Source organism: Carlito syrichta, unplaced genomic scaffold (assembly GCF_000164805.1).
Source record: "Carlito syrichta isolate Samal-C Ts95f unplaced genomic scaffold, Tarsius_syrichta-2.0.1 Scaffold288238, whole genome shotgun sequence".
Taxonomy (NCBI): domain Eukaryota; kingdom Metazoa; phylum Chordata; class Mammalia; order Primates; family Tarsiidae; genus Carlito; species Carlito syrichta.
The window spans coordinates 40,790-61,025 of NW_007232334.1; the positions used below are offsets into that span (position 1 = coordinate 40,790).

The 20,236-nt window shown below is 44.9% G+C and overlaps 1 protein-coding gene across 1 annotated transcript in view; it reads right to left on the reverse strand.

Annotated features, from left to right (window-relative positions):
• Positions 1-300: 300 nt before the first annotated feature.
• Positions 301-20,236, reverse strand: part of CHRM5 (cholinergic receptor muscarinic 5) — a 97,779-nt gene continuing 77,843 nt past the window's right edge. Inside the window, exon 2 of the mRNA XM_008053529.2 lies at positions 301-2,742. Coding sequence (XP_008051720.1) covers positions 1,062-2,660 — 1,599 coding nt within the window. The 5' untranslated portion in view covers positions 2,661-2,742 and the 3' untranslated portion in view covers positions 301-1,061. The remainder of the gene's footprint in view (positions 2,743-20,236) is intronic.

Consider the following 20,236-nt stretch of genomic DNA (forward strand, 5'->3'; position numbering starts at 1 on the left):
GTGGACTGGAGATCTGAAAGAGGGAAACTGGAGGCTGCAGAAGGGCACTGGAAGAAGTTCAAAGTGAAATTTGTTTTCCACATTTTGCTCAGGCTTGCCTTGTAAAGAGATGAGAAGGCAAGACCTCTGAAAACAAAGTGCGAGAATCGTGACTCAACAGCCTGGAGACGCTCTTTGCCCAGTGAAGGGGTGTTCTACACCGATTCCTTCAAAGAACAGGTGGGTTCAAATGCGTACAAAATCGAATGCTTAATATTTGTTTAGATAAAGAAAATTCTCACTGGTAAGAACTAAAATAACTGACTGTGGAGATTTGATCATCTGTGTTAGCAGAAGGAGGCCCCTGTAAGTCCTGGTCTGACCAGGTTTCAGTTTCCTTCTGGACACTGGATTCTGAGAAGAAGGATGGTTTTGTGGGGATCAGCATGGTGAGTGCCAGAGATTAGCATCAGTTATGAAAGGAGAGAGCAGAGACTTCACTCAGATGTTTTCTTGTATGGACAGGAAAACATCCCGCAGCACACACCACATAATAGCTGTGTGATAAACACTGATCAGTTTGTGAAGAAGTCTATTCTTAGAAGTCAGTTTGAATATCACACTTGTCAACAAGTGACACTGATTTACGTTCTCCTGGTTCTCCCTGGCACAAGACAACTTCATAGACACATACATATTGCACAAAAACTCTATGACAGGGGAAGGTTTCCACCTGGGCCCTGCTGTTTCCCACAGAAGGTTAGACAAAAGTTCCCTAAGTCACTTGCGTTGTGACCCAGTGTGCTTCCTCCTGAGAAGGGCCACGAGTCTTTCGCTTTACTTCTTTGGCTCACTCCAGCGGCATCAGGTGGCCTTGGTCATAGAAAAGAATCATTTCAAATGACAGGAACTGCTGCAGCTGTGACTCCTTCCTTTTGGCAACAGAACTTGAGCCTTGACAAAAGTCCTCAGGGACTCCAGATGATGGTTGTCTTTTCTTAAAATATGTAAACCAGAACCAGTTTGCTTTTCCTCAGAGGAAGTTGAATATGGTCGCTACTCTTTTAAGAGGAATTGACATCTCAGGGAAGCTTGCTGTTCCCCTGCCAGTACACCTTCTCTTCCACTTTCTTCTGTTTCCATCGGCAGAGAAGCAGCATCTTAAAGGTCTTCCTGAAGGTTCTGTTGCAGAGGGCGTAGCAGATGGGGTTGACGGTGCTATTGACGTAGCACAACCAATAGCCCAAGTGCCACAGAGTGACGGGGACACACTTGTCACAGAAGGTGGAGACCAGGACCATGATGTTATAGGGGGTCCAGGTGATGATGAAGGCCAGGAGAATGGCGCTCAGGGTCTGGGCTGCTTTCCTCTCTTTGACCAGGACCATTCTCTTGCGTTTGGTCATTTGATGGCTGAGGTTGGGGTCGAGGCCTTTCGTGGAAGGCTCCTTGGCCACTGGGAGGGAGCAGGGCATGATTTTCACCTTGTGACAGCCGTTGTTGGTCTCATGGGTCCCGTCAGCTTTGACCACCAACCGGAACTTATAGGCCACACATTTCTGACTCTTGGGTCTGTGAGCAGCAGCCGGAGACAATAAGTACTTTGGGGTGTCATAGTCATTTTTTTCAGTGTGCGTTTTCCCAAAAGTTTCCTCCGTCTCTTCAGCACTGAGTTCTTCCCTTGGACTTGCCTTGGCTTGACTCTTGTAGACCACTTGGAAGACAGGGTCAGTTGGGGGCTTGTCCTCATCCTCGGAGGAGGGGTAGCTGCTGCAGGTGGTGAGCTGCTCGGCTCTGGCCCACTCGGTGCTGGAGCTGGTGACTTGGGATGGCTTCCCAAGGGTGGAGGTGCTCCTGCGGGATGAAGACCAAGAGGCCTGGTTCTGTTCCCTCTGGGCCAGGGCGGGTCGAGGGCAGCTAAAGCAGGATCTGAGCAGAACCCTGTGAGCTGGCTTTTTCTTCTCGGCTCCGGCCACGGAGTCAGAGCCCTGGAGATCAGCCAGGTCCTTGGTCCGCTTCTCTGTCTCCCGGTAGATTCGGCAGTAGAGGATGGTCATGACAGAAACAGGGATGTAGAAGGCGGCAATGGCAGTGCCAAACGTGATGGTGGGCTCAGAGAGGAACTGGATCTGGCACTCCTCCGGTGGGACCGTTCGCTTCCCAACCAGGTACTGCCAGCAGAGGATTGCCGGAGCCCAGAGGATGAAGGAGATCAGCCAGGCCAAGCCAATCATGACGCCAGCCCTCTTTGGTGTACGCTTGGCCCGGTATGTCAGGGGTCTCGTGATGGAAAAGTAACGGTCAAAGCTGATCACCAGAAGGTTCATGACGGAAGCATTGCTGGCCACATAGTCCAGTGCAAGCCAAAGGTCACAAGCCAGGCTCCCGAGAGCCCAGCGTCCCATGAGGATGTACGTCGTGTAGAGATTCATGGAGAAGATCCCAATGATGAGGTCTGCGCAGGCTAAGCTGAGCAGGTAATAGTTGTTCACCGTCTTGAGCTGACTGTTGACTTTGAAGGAGATCATGACCAAGACATTTCCCACAATGGTGATCAGGCTTACCATAGCAGTCACAGCTGCGATGGTGATGACCTCCCACAAGCGGTGGCGTTCCAAAGGTTGGTGACTTACTGGGGTGCCATTGACCGTGGTTGCATTGTGGTAAGATTCCCCTTCCATCCTGGTGCAAGAATGTACATTAGGGTTTAGTCTTAGGTTCTAGACTGTTCTCTTTTCTATCTCATCTCTTCTTGGCCAGCCCCTGAAAGAGAGGAAAGCACATTAGCTCCACTCCCCAGCATGACTTTCTTTTCCACCTGCATTGTTTATAATTTCTAACAGAATGTTAAATGTGGCCACAAACAAATTCAGAGCAAGATGCTAAAATCCAAAGTTTTGACAACGTTTGTTTAACGGCATCATCTTTGTGCTTTTTATTGTCACCAGGCTGAGCACTTTTTTGCACATGAGGCTGCTGCCCCCTCGTGGCAATTTTTAAAAGGGCTGGAAAGATGAGGAGAGTGATGGAAAAGGAAAAAGAATTGGATTGTTGACGAGCAGTAAAGGGGGAAAGTAGGGATGTTAAGTTACCTAAGATTGCAATAAGGACAAAAACTCTTGTTTTTTTAAGGTCTGTGATAAGCACCTAGATTGTTACGCACTGGGAAAAAGGCAAATGGTATCTATACTATAGCCCCAGGCTCAATTATTAGTTACTGAGGTGCTAAGACTACACCACACCACTTCTCCCTGCTCTAGTGCACAAACTCTAAATGCACATAAAGTTTTCATCTAGGAGGTTTGAACTTTGCCCCAGCTGCTGAAGCTAATGGCCCTCCCTCCATTCTTGAGCCATTTGCAATGTCATATAATTGTTTTATCTTTTTTTTTAGATTAGAAAATATGGTTTATTTAGAAAGTTAGTTACAGAGAAAGAAAGAGGAGATTTACCTCCCCAAGGTAGGAAAGGGGGGCCAAAGCTTAAGGAAACACAGCTCAAAGAGCACATGACCACACCATAGCTTAGCAAGGCAATGGCTTGGGTTATCTTTTTAATAAATATATGTGTAGCTGGGCGTGGTGGTTCAGCCTGTAATCCCAGCACTTTGGGAGGCCAAGGCGAGTGAATTGCCTGAGCCTGTGGGTTCAAGATCAGCCCGGGGAACTTGGCGAGACCTTGTCTCTACAATAAATCAAAAATTAGCCAGGTGTGGTAGTGTGCGCCTGTAGATCTGGCTACTTGGAAGGCTGAGGCAGAAGGATCGCCAGGGCCCAGCAGGTCGACACTGGAGTGGCTGTGAGCGTGCCGCTGCACTTCAGCCTGGATGACAGAGTAAGACTCCAACTCCAAAAAATAAAAATTAAAAAAACCCCATTTTCCTATGTAGATTAAAAATCTATGTACATGATAAAGATTTCAATGGATCTAAAGGATAAATGTTAGAAGATAGGTCTCTCTCCCACCTCTGACCTCCAAATTCACGAGCCTTCTTTTCCAGAAGTAACCACTGCTACCATTTACCTGTCCTTCCAGGGATATAGGTGCATATAGCATGTATTTGAAAATGTGATAATATTATTATGATAATAGGTAGTAAAGGGAGGAGAGTCTTTTTGATGACCCTCAAGACACTTGCTCTGCCTAATGGCCAGTCTGGACACTTCTTTGATAACAGTAATTGACACGAAGATGACGAATTTGTGAAGGACTATGTTTTCTTGGCTTTATTTTATATTTTCAACTGTAATTTTGGATGTTTCCCTAACACCTCAAATTCAACATGCAGTTGAGTTGATGATATTGTGTTGGACCAGAAAACAGATTCTCCCAACTTTCTGATCTGGCACCTTCTCCTTCATATCCTAGACACATGCAATCCAATTACCCATGAATACTCTTCTTATTGGTCCCTCTCCATTCCTGCTATTACCTCCTGCCACCTTCTAATAACTCATCAGAGTTATCAGCATCATAAAAGCTGTCAAAGCAAATTCCACAGATGCCAGTCACTAGGTAGAGATTCCCCAGCATCTGAGGAGATCAAAGTTTCTCTACACACTACAATTCTCTGGGCAAATGCCATCATCCTGTTTTCCAATTGTTAGATCGAAGCTATGTGGTACAACCAAAGAACTACAGAAGGGCTTAGCTAGGCAAAAGGTGGTTGGGGAGTCTGGGGATGGTAATACAGGGTGTTTCAGACCCAGAAGGTAAGAGCTTGTTAGGAAGCCCAGAAGCAAGGGTCTTCATTCCTTCTTTTCCTCCTTCCTTCTTTTCACCAATAAATATTTGAATGTTTATTATGTGACAGACTTTAATGCTGGGGATAAGGCAGGGTAGCTAGTGCAGATTAGGCATAGATAGATACATTTCTTGTAGGCAGGTTTTGGAAAGCATCCAGACTTCCTGTTGGTAGGCTGAATGACTCTGCAGGCTGGAATGTGAATTCAGTGTGGACTCCCAGTCCACCCTACACCCTTGGCTCACCAAAGGCAAACTCCGTCATGGTAGTTCCTGGGTTGGGAATCAAAAGGTCATAGAAATGACAATAGGACCACCCCTCCACCCATCAGATGCGAAGTACAGTAGGAGCTACAGTTACCTGGGTTCCACTCTCTAGCATATCAATCATCGTGAAGGTATATCAGGCCTATTATAAAAAAGCAAAACATGCGATTTCTCTTGCCCATGCAGGCTCTGGTGTCTCTCTTTTTCCCCTCTTCTGTCTGAAATAAACTTTGTTTTAAAACTTTGCTGGCCACTCTAAAATTCATTTTAGGGTTGAGTCAAAGAATCCATGAATTTTGCACCACACCCCCTTGGGCATCAGAGATACCATGGAATAAATCAATGTCTCGGCTCTCAGGACACAAGTTAGGGATATAAGCAAACAGGTAACAAATAGCAAAGGGTACAGCATGCCATTGAGGCACCTGTGACACCTCACCTGGCTGAGTAGGGATGGGAAAGTACTTCCTGAGGAGGAAATCTAAAATCCAAGCTGAGACTTGAAGAAGGAATGGACGTTAGCTAGACAAGAGGCTGGTGGAGGCTGGGAATGGTATGAGTGTTTCAGACCCAGAGGGGAAGAGCTTGTTAGTAAGCCCAGAAGCAAAGAGGAGAAATGGACAGAAATACAGCACAGCTGGGACTTCTAGTACTTCTAGTACCTCTGAGAAGCGAGAGGTGAACGTGAAGAGGCTGGCAGGTTTGGGGGCAGGCATAGACTTGAGAGGAAAATCCACTTTCTGGGAGAACTGTGTCAGCTTTTTCCAAATTTTCATCTACTCTGAAGGTAGTCACAACATCGGGGTCTTGGGAGCATAACTGAAAGCAACCTTGGTGGCTCACAGCTGCATGATAAACTCAAGAGATGAGGCTTGGTGAAAGGAAAGTGACTTTATTCCAAAAGCAGATAGATGGGGGAATGTCCAGGCTTACGCCTCAAACAGACCATTCTCAAAGTTTTAGGCTGACGGTAGGGGTTATAAAGGGAAACTTGGTATGGCTAACATGCTGTTTTTTTAGGTATGATTAACATTAAAGTTAATAGAACTTGAGTAAAACAGATTACCCGTCTTGTGCGTAGGCCTTATCCAATCCTCTGAAACCTTAAGGGAAGAGATTGAGGTACCCAAAAGAGGAAGGAATACTGTCCTCAGACTGCATTAGGATTCAAGAGAGGAACAGTGCTTCCTGCTGGATTTTCCAGCTTACCTACAGGTGTCAGATTTGCAGGCCTCCACAGTCATGGGAGCCAATCCCTCAAAAGCAAACTCTCTCCTCCTCTCCCTCTCACCCCATCTCTCTCTCACTAATACATGAAATAAGCACTTTGATAAGGGAACAAAAATTACGGTGACAATATAATTTTGGGATGAGTCATCACATAATCATATCATAATTATACCACTGAATCTGGCATTGGTTAGCTTCATATTTAAAACCTAGTTTTAGTTCCTTTATCAGGTGTGGTGGCTCAGGCCTGTAATCCCAGCACTTAGGGAGACTGAGGCGGGAGGATCGCATGAGGCCAGGAGTTCAAGACCAGCCTGGGCAACATAGCGAGAACTCTACAAACTAAACAAATAAAATAAATAAATAAAAATAAAACTTAGTTGCATTGTTTACTTTTTTTTTTTGAGTTGGAGTCTCACTCTGTTGCCCAGGCTGGAGTACAGTGACATGCTCACAGTCACCGTAGCCTTGACCTGGGTTCAGGTAATCCTTCTACCTCAGCCTTCCAAGTAGCTGGAACCACAGGCGCATGTCACCACATCTGGCTAATTTTTTGATTTATTGTAGAGGTCTCGCCAAGTTGCCCAGGCTGGTCTCAAACCCCTGGTCTCAGGTAATCTTCTTGCCTCGGCCTCCCAAAGTGTTGGAATTACAGGCTTGAGCCCAGCTTGCATTATTTACTATTATATATGACTTTGGACGTGTTACTTAACCTAAGTCTCAGACTTTTTAAACTTTAAAGTGGGGATATGAGACCCTCATAGGATTGTTTTAAGGAGCAAATGAGATAATTCATGGTAAATTTCAGCCCATGCTTGACACAGGGAAATGTTCACTACAAAGTAGCAATCCAGTAAGAAGGACTTCAAAATGAAACTTTGGTGGTAGAACTTGGCCTGAGGCATGGTTTAGTGAGGGAGAAGGTGGAATAAGGAGGCAGTATTTTCACCACTGTGTGCTGGCTCTTTCAGTTACTTCATAGTGCTAATGATACTTTTCCCTTCAGTTGTTCCAGTTGGTGCTCCACTTCTAGTAACATAACAATCTGCTCTCACCTAACTCTGAATTGTACCCCACTTCTTTAAAATAAAAATTTAAAAAACAAAACTGCTCTCGCCAATTAAAGCAGAACCATTGTGAGGTCGGGTGTGGTGGATCAGTTCTGTAATCCTAGCACTTTGGGAGGCTGAGGTGAGAGGATTGCCTGAACCCACCAGGTCAAGGCTGTGGTGACTGTCAGTGTGCCACTACACTCCAGCCTGGGTGAAAGAGTGAGACTCCAACGCAAAAAACAAAAACAAAAAAACAAAGCAGAACCATTGTGAAGAGAGCTGAGACTGACATAGTCTTCCTCATAGACTAGGACCAGGTCAAGATGCTTGATTGAAAATGTTCCAAGCCGGGCTCGGTGGCTCAGCCTGTAATCCCGCGCCTTTGGGAGGCTGAGGTGAGTGGATTGCCTGAGCCCGCGGGTTCGAGACCCGCCTGGGCAGCGAGATCTCATCTCTACAATAAATCAAAAAATCAGCCGGGCGTGGTAGCACATGCCTATAATTCCGGCTACTTGGAGGGCTGAGGTGGAAGGATCGCCGGAGTGCCCAGCAGGTCGAGGCTGCGGTGGTCGGGAGCGGCCACTGCACTCCAGTCTGGGCGACAGAGTGAGACTCCAACTCAAATTAAAAAAAAAGAAAAAAGAAAAAAAAGTCAGATACATTGAGAAAATACCAAATATTACATAGAACACTTAGAGATTCAGAAGATGTGTTGGCCATGGAAGCTCAGTGGTCCTGTAGCTGAGAACACTTAATTTAGGTTAACCCAGAGGCGGTTTAGCTTATCTAACCTTTTGCAGAGGAACATCTGTTAATGTCCTGTGGAATCCATGGATCACACTTGGGAAATGCAGTTTAGTAAAAAACATACTAACCTAGGAATATAGAGTGGTAGTTCTCATTTTGACTAAAATCTTGTGATTTGAGATGTCATATAGTCTCCCTGGCCCTCAGTTTCCCCATATATAGAATTAAGAGATTGGGATTGATGATTTACCCTTCCAAACGCTTTCAGGCTTTTCCTATAGACTCATACTAGGACATCAGACACCGTGTTAATTTTAGACCTCAACTTTCTTCTACTCTCAGCAGGGAAATAGCAGTCACTTGCTTCTCTGGAAGTCAATGTGGTGAAAACAGCTAGTTTTGAGTTCTTGATTTTCTTATCTGTTAAACAGGCATTGTTAACAGGTATTGTTAAATACCAACCTTACAAAATTGTTTTGAGGATCCTCAAATGAGACAATGTAGAAAAACCACCAATTCCTAGTCCAGTGTTAGTTTTGGGTAGGTAGGCTAATTCCTATAAAATGAAGGGTTAGTCGGCTGGGCACAGTGGCTCACACCTATAATCCCAGCACTTTGGGAGGCCGAGGTGAGAGGATTGCTTGAACCCACAGGTTTGAGACTAGCCCGGGCAACTTGGTGGGGCTGCATCTCTATAATAAATCAAAAAATTAACCAGGCGTGGTGGTGCGTGCCTGTAGTTCCAGCTACTTGGAAGGCTGAGGTGGAAGGATCACCTGAGCCCAGCAGGTCGAGGCTGCAGTGGCCGTGAGCGTACCACTGCACTCCAGCCTGGGGGACAGAGCGAGACTCCAACTCAAAAAAAAAAAAATAAAACAAAATGAAGGGTTAGTCAGGGTAAGTAGGTCTCATCACAGGTTGCTCATCGGAATCAACTAGGAGCTTTTGAGAAGTCCTATTTAGTCTGGGACCCAGCCCAGGCCTGTTAAGTCAGAGATTATATGGGAGAGATGTGGGTGTCATTGCATTTTGATATTCCTCTGGTGATTGTCCTGTGCAGCCAGAGTGGAAAATTAATGACTGTCCAAGATCTTTGCTACTCAAGGTTCAGTCAACAGATGGGCAACATTGGCATCACCTGGGAGCTCGTTGTAATGAAGAATCTCAGGATTTTATAATCGGTGCGTCTCAGAATTTGATATGCATATAAATCACCTGGAGAATCTTGTTAAACTGCAGAAGGGTGGGGCTTGCAATTTCACATTTCTAAAAAGCTCCAGAGTACTCTATGCTACCAATTCATGAACCACATTTTAAATCGCAAGGCTGAAGATAATTTCTGAAAATCCTTGCAAAGGAGCGTCATAGCTTACAAAGTTATGTTAAATTGGTATTTTCCAACTGCAATGTGCAATAACGTTTAGATCCCCCTCTGACTTCTAAAGTCATCTGAGATTTTAAAGATTTCTCTAGCTTGAAATTAATACAACTAACCTTTCCAGCTTTACTTCCCTCTATTCTTCTGTCCCCTTTTTTTTCCTGCCTCATATTTTGGGAGAATTACTTTTTTTCTGATTCTTAGGCTGCTGGGAGTGGAAAAATCATTCCACAAAGGCATTTGGGACACAAAGTAGGTTCCATGGCTGAATAATTGATCTTTTTTTCATTTTTTTGAATAATACTGTGAGTATGAAAACTGAGTATCAGACATGATCATTTTCCACACTAAACTTCTTTTTTTTTTTTTTTTGAGTTGGAGTCTCACTCTGTCGCCCAGACTGGAGTGCAGTGGCCGCTCCTGGCCACCGCAGCCTCGACTTGCTGGGCTCCGGTGATCCTTCCACCTCAGCCTTCCGAGTAGCCGGAATTACAGGCATGCGCTACCACGCCCGGCTGATTTTTTGATTTATTGTAGAGATGAGGTCTTGCTGCCCAGGTGGGTCTCGAACCCGTGGGCTCAGGCAATCCACTCACCTCAGCCTCCCAAAGGCGTGGGATTACAGGCTGAGCCACCGAGCCCAGCTCACACTAAACTTCTTAAATCATTAAAGGTTTTTGAGCAACAGACTGTGTTTGTGGAGGAGTACCTCTTACTTGGGGGGTTGCAGAAGCAAATGAATAGTAAGTAGTTGTCTGGGGCTGCGGATCCTTCCGAGCACTTGATTACTCAAACCTTAAAAGTTTCTGTTTTTTTACCCCTCTGTTGAGCATATGTTTATTTCTAGGGTGCTGGCATTAGCAGAGGGCAGTTATCGGCTCAGGTTTATTTTCCATCACTGAACAGAAGATAAAGAATTCCACAGTCATGAAAGCCTGGCGTTTCCAACCTTGGCAGGTTGTTTCTTTGTTCTTTGTTGTCAATAAATTACAAAGGGAGCAAAATAACAACAAAAAACAAAACAAAAAGGTAACACTGTATACCAAATACATTCCTTTCCTTGTCTAGTAGCCTTGATTAACTATTCCTGAGACTTTTCAGAAGGTGATCTTAGACCTTGCTTTTCTGAAATACCTTTTCTCTGAGAAAATTTATGCCCAAATCTGTCCTTGCCATGCTTCTATATTTCTATAGCAACTACAGTGGAAAACTTTAATAGTATCTACAATCCAAGATACTGAGATATCATTATAACCAGCTTATGTTGTTAACAGGTAGGAGTGTTAATGAACTGCTCTTTCCTTCTCAAGGACAAATGAAGAGAAAGTAGGCTTAAAACACATGTGGTAGCCCTGGGTTAGCTATCAGGAAGAACTTCTCATAAAAGAATGTGTAAGAAGGGTTCTGGGCTGGGCACTGTGGTTCACACCTATAATCCCAGAACTTTGGGAGGCTTAGGTGAGAGCATTGCCTGAGCCCATGGGTTCAAGACCAGCCTGGACAACTTGATGAGACCTCATTTCTACAATAAGTCAAAAAATTAGCTGGGCACAGTGGCGCGTGCCTGTGGTTCCAGCTACTTGGAAGGCTGAGGCAGAAGGATCACCTGAGCCCGGCAGGTGGAGGCTGTGGTGGCTGTAAGCGTGCCATTGCACTCCAACCTGGGCAACAGAGTGAGACTCCAATTAAAAAAAAAAAAAGGAAGCTGGGCTCGGTGGCTCAGCCTGTAATCCCACGCCTTTGGGAGGCTGAGGTAAGTGGATTGCCTGATCCCGCGGGTTCAAGACCACCTGGGCAGTGAGACCTCATCTCTACAATAAATAAAAAAAAAAAAATCAGCCGGGCGTGGTAGCACATGCCTGTAATTCCGGCTACTCGGAAGGCTGAGGTGCAAGGATCGCCGGAGCCCAGCAGGCGAGGCTGCGGTGGCCAGGAACGGCCACTGCACTCCAGTCTGGGCGACAGAGTGAGACTCTGACTAAAAAAAAAAAAAAGAAATAACTTAGGTCTCAAGCAATTACAAGGGGGACCCAAAAAGTGGAATTTATTTATTAAAAAATTGTGCATTTATTCTTACATGTTTAAACTTCAGTCACCTTCCCATTTGATGCAATACACCTATCAAGATGCTTTTTCCACTGCTCAAAGTAGTTTTTGAGTTAGTCAATTTTGCCTTTTAGTACTTCTGCCATTTTTAGTTCACCTTTTCCACATCGGCAAAACATTTCCTTTTGAGGATTTTTTCCATCTGGGAAAACAAAAAAAAGTTGTTTGGGGTAAGATTGGGTGAATGGGAAGGTGGGGCATGGGGTCAGGCCACTTTTGGTTTAAAAAAAAATCCTGCTTAAAACTCACTGCAAGCCGGGCTTGGTGGCTCAGCCTGTAATCCTGCCCTTTGGGAGGCTGACATGAGTGGATTGCCTGAGCCCGCGGGTTCGAGACCCGCCTGGGTAACTTGGTGAGACCTCATCTCTACAAAAAAATCAAAATGAGACGGGTGTGGTAGCGCGCGCCTGTAGTTCCAGCTACCTGGAAGGCTGAGGCGGAAGGATTGCCGGAGCCCAGCAGGTCGAGGCTGCCATGGCCGGGAGCGGCCACTGCACTCCAGTCTGGGCAACAGAGACTCCAACTCAAAAATAAATAAATAAATAAACAAAAAAACACACAACTCACTGCAATGTGGACAGGTGTGCTCCTAAATCACCCATCAGGAAATGGACAAACACAATGAAAGAATCTCCAAGAAAATTTCACAGAAGCCAAACGCCTCCTCTCACAACAACACTAGCTGTTACACCGATGCTGATGGGTTCCTAGAACACTTTACCTAGAGAAGGAAGCCTGTACTACAAGAGGCCCACCCTCCAAAAAGTAATTCTGGTTTTTTCGTTACCCCGCCTGGCATATCTAGAGCAGGATTTTAATGTGACATTTTTAAAGAACAAACTGTACTAGGTGCTATGGGGGATACAAGAGATAGTCCTTGAACTGAAGAACTGGATGCAAGAATAAAGTTGAGCCTTTAGACCAAATGCATGTGACAGTGAGGTCTATTACTGAGGACTTTAAATGTTTGTATAAGTGTAGGACAGGGAACAGGTGGAATTGTTTTACATGAAGGCATAAACTGGGCCCATTTAATGCATATACAATTTTATCCCCACCCCTCTCCACCTCCCTCCAGGCCTTGAAGTTGGTTAGGTGGGTCCCCTTCTGTTGCGAGCAGTCTTATTATCTCCAAGAACTGGACAAATATCATTTTCTTTGTGTTCCATGAAAGGAGAAAGTCTGGCAAGTGTTGCCACAAATGGAGTCAGTTATGTGAGAATCTGAAAGTCGAGAAGTCTTGACTGTTGCCCAAGTCTTCCCATCAGACATAGGAAAGGATTATATATTCCTCTTTGGATTCCCAAGGGCAGTATATTGTTTTGCAAGCAAGAATAAAACATTTTAAGGAGGAGGGAGTGATCAACTCTTGAAATGAGGCTGATAAACCAAGTAAAATTTGGGCGGAGACCTGCCATTGAGTTTAGTTACATAGAGATCGTTGTGAAGCCGGAGTCTTTTTGGTGAAGTGGTGGGCACAGAAGCCTTGTGGAGTGAATGCAAGGGTAAATGGAGAATCCGAGACAGTGCTGTAGATGACTCTTCTAAGGAGTCTTGCTATAAAAGGACGTAGAGAAATGCAGCCAAAACTGAATTGACTGGATTTGGATGTAAGGTGAAGAGGTTTTTGTTTTTGTGAAATACAGCATGTTTATATGCTGATGCGAATGATCTGTAAAAAGGTAAAAACGGAGCCGGGCTCTGTGGCTCAGTCTGTAATCCCGCGCTTTGGGAGGCTGAAGTGAGTGGATTGCCTGAGTCCTCGAGTTCGAGACCCACCTGGGCAACTTGGCGAGCCCTCATCTCCACAATAAATCAAAAAAATGAGCTGGGCGTGGTAACGCGCGCCTGTAGTTCCAGCTGCTTGGAAAGCTGAGGCGGAAGGATCGCCAGAGTCCAGCAGCTCGAGGCTGCAGTGGCCAGGAGCGGCCACTGCACTCCAGTCTGGGCGACAGAGTGAGACTCCAACGCAAAAATAAAAATAAAAATAAAAAAAGTAAAAATGAAAGTACAGAAGAGAGTGGCAGCATTTGCCACTTTCTTCTCAAGTAGGTGAGTTGGGATGGGATCTCGTGCCATCATAGCGGCATGGGCCCTGGGTTGGGGCAGAGACCGCTCTATGCTGATAGAGGAGAAGACAGGAAATGGGCACTGATGCAGGTAGGCTGGGGGCTGTAGGCACGACAATGCTGGACGTTCTTTCCTGATTGTTTCCACTTCTCCACGAAATAGGAAGTAAAGTCAGCAGCTGAGAGTGAGGAGAGGAGAATATGCCATCGTGTATCTGTCAGTTTTGTAACCCTGACCCCAGCCCTTGAAGCCAAAGTTCCACGATGATGTGACCCTTTTCCTCATCTCCACCAGAATACAGGCTGTGGATTCTGGGCTGAGAGAATAGCTCTTGCTGAATTCCCTCTTCCTGTAGCCTGTGAGTAACTCTCAGTAGTGGATGCAGCTGTTCAAAAAGCACAGTAAATAAGGAGACATCTTCCTGAGAAAACAGTGTTCTCCAGTTTGCATCATTCATATACTAAGTATCAGAGATCATCTGCCTGCCTATGAAGAGAAGAATCATCAGGAAGATGTATTTGTTCCATGAATTTTATATTTGCAAGGGGACTGCATTTTCCTTCCTTTTCCTTCCCTCTTTCCTCCCTCCCTTCCTGTTGGGGTTTCACTCTGTCACCCAGGCTGAAGTGCAGTGGCACACTTACAACCACTGCAGCCTTGATCTGCTGAGCTCAGGCTATCGTTCTGCCTCAGCCTTCCAAGTAGCAACCATGTCTGGCTAATTTTTATTTTATTGTAGAGATGAGGTCTTGCCAAGTTACTCAGGGCTGATCTTGAAACCCTGGACTCAGGCAGCCCTCTTGCCTCCACCTTCCAAAGTGCTGGGAATACAGGCTTGAGCCACCATGCCTGGCCTCTTTTTTAGTCCTGTTATAACCTGCTTTTCATCAGTGAGAGCCTGAAAGATCCATGGCCTTAGATTAGGAATTGCAAGGCTTTCTTGTGATGTCTGAAGGCTCAGATGCTACCTTAAAACAGTAGTTTTCAAACTTGAAGCTGCATCAGAATCACCTGCCAGGTTTATTTTAATTAACACATTGCTGGGCTTCATCTCCAGAGTTTCTGATTCTGGGTTGGTGAGGCCTAAGAATTTGTGTTTCTAACAAGTTCCCAGGTGATGCTACATTGCTGGTCCACATTTTGAGAACAACTACCTTAAAGAATTAGCTTTATTTTTAAAAAAATACAGTATATGTATCAAAAACATGCAAAAAGTACAGTTTATTTTCTTAAGGAGCTACCTATGTAATTTAGCATTTTGATTTTGTATCTCATGAATTCTCATGAGTCCTATCCAAGGGAAAACTGAATTCTTTATTCATGCAATAGCATATGTTTAAAATCAGAACTATCAAGTAAAAGCAACACTAGAAAAATAATTCTTCCCTTGTTATATATGAAATCAAAATGTCTCCGGTTGCTTGCAATGCAGTAGGTGCTTGTGTGGCATTTTCATCCTTGACAACACTTTTCTCATGTGCATCAGAACCACCTGAGGGAAGCATACTCCACCTCCTTGTTAAAAGAACTTCAGCTTGTAGTGTCCTCTGATCAGGAAGTCCTCTAATTAGGAAGTGCTAGATTTTTCCATATCTTAAACATTCTTGGTTGAATTGAAACAAAAAGCCGAGCAAGCCTTGAATTAACAGAGGGCGGGTGACATAGTCCCTGGACTTCTGATGACATGTGCAGACTTAAGGATATGGATTCTGGAACCAGATTGCCCTCATATGAATCTGAGTTCTGTTATGTCTTAACTTGAGCAAATTATTTAGCTTTTATGCAACCCAGTCTCCTTATCTGCGAAATAGGACTAATAATAGTGCTTATTTCATAGAGATATTTTGAAAGTTAAAGGAATTACTATGTGTAAAGTGCTCAGAATAGTGCCAGGTGCAAAATAAATGTTTTAAAAAATGTTAGATATCACTACAAACAAGCCTTTCTGTAAAACACATGATAGTACCTTTCAATAGTGTAATTGAGTCTCAAATTGACTGCTAAGTGAAAGTATCAAGCATAATGAATATGCTCTAATGATGTTGGCTTAATCTGAAAACCACAGATCTTTCCAACCTCATTATTTTGGAGGCTCCCTGAGGGATAGGAATAGTGTTAAATCTGTCTGTGCTGGTGGTTCTCATTCAGGGTGATTTTGCCTCTCAGGGATCATTTGGCAGTGTCTAGGGACATTTGTGGTTGTCATAACTGGGAGAGAGGGGTTTTTTTGACTGGTATCTAGTGTGTAGAGGATGGGGATGCTGTTAAATATTCTACAATGCACAAGACAAGCCACCACCCCAAAATTTATTCAGCCTAAACGTGGCAAGGTTGAGAAACCCCGATTTGTGTAGATGTCTGGTAAGAGATTAACATGAATCTCCATTTTGGTGAGAGCGCAAACCAGTGGTATGCTGGTAAATTTTAACCACTCCTTCCATGCCCCTTCCTACTGTGGTCTGAATGTTTGACTCTCAAAATTCATATGTTGAAACCTACTCACCAGTGCGATAGGATTAGGAGATGGGGTCTTAGGGAGGTGATTAGGCCATGAGGGTGGAGTTCCCATGATAGGAATTAGTGCCTTATACAAGAGGTCTTTAGATAGCTACCTCTTCCCTTCCACCACATGAGGCTATAACCAGAACTGCCATCTATGAACCAGAAATCAGACCCTCACCAGACAATCTGCTGGTGTCTTGATCTTGGACTTCCCAACCCTCAATACTGTGAGAAATGCAATTCTAGTGTTTTTACACTACCCGGTTTATGGTTTTTTATTATAGCTGAAGAGACCAAGACCCCCTCCCCTATAATTTGCCAATGTCTGTGGTGTAGAAAAATTTCACAGGGACCTATTTCAAGCTACCAACTTCATGTCACTGAACATGAATGAGCCAAACCATTATTATTCCTGACCACCCAGGGGATGGGATCCAGGTTGTCCAATGGTTTCTTTTTTTTTTTAAGGTTCCATTGTTAGTTTTTTATTTTTTTAAATGGAGGTGTGGGATACAAGTCAGGATTAACTATACAAGTAGGTTGCATGCAGATGAAGTCCGGGCCTCTAACTGGTCCTCACTTCACCTGGTAAAGACCAGGTACCCTTTGTGTTGTTACATGCTCCCTCCCTTCCTCCCCTGGCAGTGTCCAGCAACTGCAGATCTCTCCCTTGTGTTAATGTGATTAATGTTCAGATCCCACTGATGAGTGAGAACCCAACGGTTTCTTAAAAATACCTTCCTTTCTGTCTGTATCTCCTTTTTTATGGCGTGCAGAGAAAAGGAGACGATTTCCATCTTCTTGTTGTTTGGTGTTTCTCTATGGTGGGGTGGACTTTGAATTTGAGAGTTCAAAATAGGGGTGAATACCTTAATCCTGAGTGCTATTGACAGCTTATTTCTCAAGCAGAGATAAGGAAAAAGAAGGGGTGGAAGAAAAGACAACAAGGAAAAGTTTTAAAAACAAAAAAGGGAAAGGCGGGAGAAGAGAGGTAAAAGAAAGAGAAAATATGTGTGAGAAATAATAGTGACTACTGACAAAATGTTGGCTATTATGACAACGGAGTAACAGAAAAATACACAACACAATGTTAAAAAAAAATACTATTATTGGCCGGGTTTGGTGGCTCAGCCTGTAATCCCAGCACTTTGGGAGGAAGAGGCAAGTGGATTGCCTGAGCCCGAGGGTTCGAGATCAGCCTGGGTAACTTGGTGATACCTTGTCTATACAATAAATCAAAAATAAGCAGAGCGTGGTAGCATGTGCCTGCAGTTCCGGCTACTTGGAAGACTGAGGCGGAAGGATTGCCAGAGCCCAGCCGGTCAACCCTGGGGTGGCCGTGAGCATGCCACTGCTCTCCAGCCTGGGCAACAGAGTGAGACTCCAACTCAAAAACAAAAACAAAAAACTATTATCAGATGACCTAGCCTGACACATGCTCCTCCCCCAACCTTGTTTTCCCTCTCCTGACTAATGGAATAATTAACGACCTTGTCACTCATGCAAGACACACGGGCCTCACTCTTCAATTCTCATTCCCTGACCTCCCATTTTCAAATTGACAGCAAATCCCAACTCTCCCATCTCCTACTTGTCCCATTAACTTCCTGGCCCTCAACTTACTTCAGGCCCTAGTTACTTGTGGCCCGAACTGTTTCAAGGGTTTCATAATGGCTTTGCCTAGAATTCTAATTCTCCACAGAGGGATTTTTGGAAGTAGTGGTTAAGAGTGTAGACTTTGGGCTGGGTGCAGTAGTCCAAGCCTGTAATCCCAGCACTTTGGGAGGCTGAGGTGAGGGGATTCCCTGAGCCGACAGATTCAAGAACAGCCTGGGCAACTTGGCGAGACCTCATCTCTACAATAAATAAAAAAAAATTAGCCAGGCGTGGTAGTGCACACCTATAGTTCTGGCTACTTGGAAGGCTGAGATGGAAGGGTTACCTGGGCCCAGCAGGTCACCTGGGCCCAGCCTAGGCACAGAGTGAGACTCCAACTAAAAAAAAAAAAAAAAAAAAAAAAAAGAAAAAAGTGTAGACTTTGAAGCCAGGCCACCCAGGGTTCAGATCATTCCATTACTTACTAGCTGTGTGATCTTGGAAGTGAGTTAACACCTCTGTTTTAGATCCTCAATCTGTAAAACAGGGATAACACTAGCTTACCTCATAGGACTGCTATGAGGTTCAAATGAAATGACATAGGGGTAATACTTAGAACAGTGTTTAGTGCACAACCTAATCAGCCCTTCATGACCTACATGACACAGTTAGCTCTTGCCCCTCCAACCGTGGCAGCAAGCATGTGACTAACCCACCTATCTCCTTGCTGTCACCTGATGTCAGTACCTGTGCTTACCTGCCCCTTTGTGATGACATAGAGCAGACCTCCACCCAATCACCTTATCGACCCACCCCCATCAAGGGGAAGAATTAAAAAGACTCAACCAGGAGTAGCCATTCTCCATTGCCTTGCTAAGCTATGGATGGCCATGTTTCCTGACTTTGTCCCCCCTCCCCTACCTTGGGGAGGTGAATCTTTTTCTTTCTCGTTTACTTTAAAATAAACTATATTTTCTAATCTAACTTCTGTGCAATTCTTTGCATCTTTCTGGCAGCACTGGATAGCACACCAGACACCCACACCCCCAGCAGTGGCCCTGATCTAACATTCTGGAGGCCCCCTGGGAGTGTGCCCTAACATTTCTGGAGGTTCCATCAAGAGTGTAACCTAACAGTTACTATTTTTAAGACTGTTTCTCTTGAGTTGAATCTTCTTGTGGTTCCCTCTGCCTGGAAAGCTCCCTGACTCCCATTTATCAATCGGGCAAACTCCTGCTCAACCATCAGGCTTTGGATTAGGGGTCTATTTCTCATGAAGCCCTGGGTAGCCTATTTCACTATAACTTCACCTTTCTTCTTTGGGGCTTAACACTGAACCTCTCACTGCACTTAGCAACATTAATGTAGTGTAATCATCTGTTTATAGGATTATCTTCTTGTGGGCAGTGAGCTACCTGGAGGCAGGGGCAAGGACTTATTTTTTTTTAAAAATTTCAGGACATAGCACCGTGCCTGACAGAGTGCACAATTAGAAGCAATGAACAATGTTAAGGACATATGGATACAGAAAAGGAGCCGAAAGTACTGGGAAGGAAGAAAACACTTGTTTTGTTAGGCTGACGTTTAAGCCCTGGTTTCCATTATTTTCATGTGGTTTCTGTAGTACCAAGTTAAAAATGGCTTTAATGCATCTGTATAACCAACTGTCCCCTTTCCCGTCTCCTGGGTTAAAATAAGGAATCTTGGAGTGAGACCGTCTGACTTAGAATGCCAGTTCTGCCAACAACCTACTTGTGCCACTTTAGGCAAGCTGTTTTACCTCTCTAGGGCTGTGTCACCTCACCCGCAGAATAAGGATCACAGTATCTACCTCATGGGGCTGTCATGATAAATAACCCTCTGCTCAAAGTGTGAGCTATAGGAGTCGTTTCTACAAAGATTCTCCGAAGGATCTGGACGCCACTCTGGCCATCCCCCAGTTTTGCACTGTTCTCTCTACTCCCGGCTGCAGCAGTCCACCGCTGCTCTGAGACCCCCGCACCTCCTCCTGAACCCGGGATCATTTTAAAATGATACCTCTTCATTCTTGAAAAGTAGTTGACGAAGCAGAAGGAAAAAAACTCGCTGGAAATCTCAGGACACACACAGTTAGCCACGCACATTTGGACGCCTACTCGTTTAGACCTTTTCTCATGCAAATACCCGCGTCTGGATTTGTCTAACGAGTTCGTAGCATACACTTCGTTTTATGATCCGTCCTTTCACTCACCACGACGCCCCCCCGCCGAGGCCCCGAGTCGCCCTCCTGCAGAGCACCCCCCGCCCGCCCGCCTACCTCCACATGCTGACCTCCCTCTGGGGGCCGACTGACCTCTTATTCCCAAAGATCACGTTTAACTTTTGAAGATGAACCAATGAAAGTCACCGTTGGGTGGACGCAGTGGCTCAAGCCTGTATTCCCAACACTGGGAGGCTGAGGTGAGGGAATTGCCTGAACCCACCGGTTTAATAACAGCCCAGGCAACTCTGCTAGACCTCATCTCTACAATTAACAAAAAAAATAGCCGGGTGTGGTAGCTCCTGCTTGTACTTGCAACTACTTGGA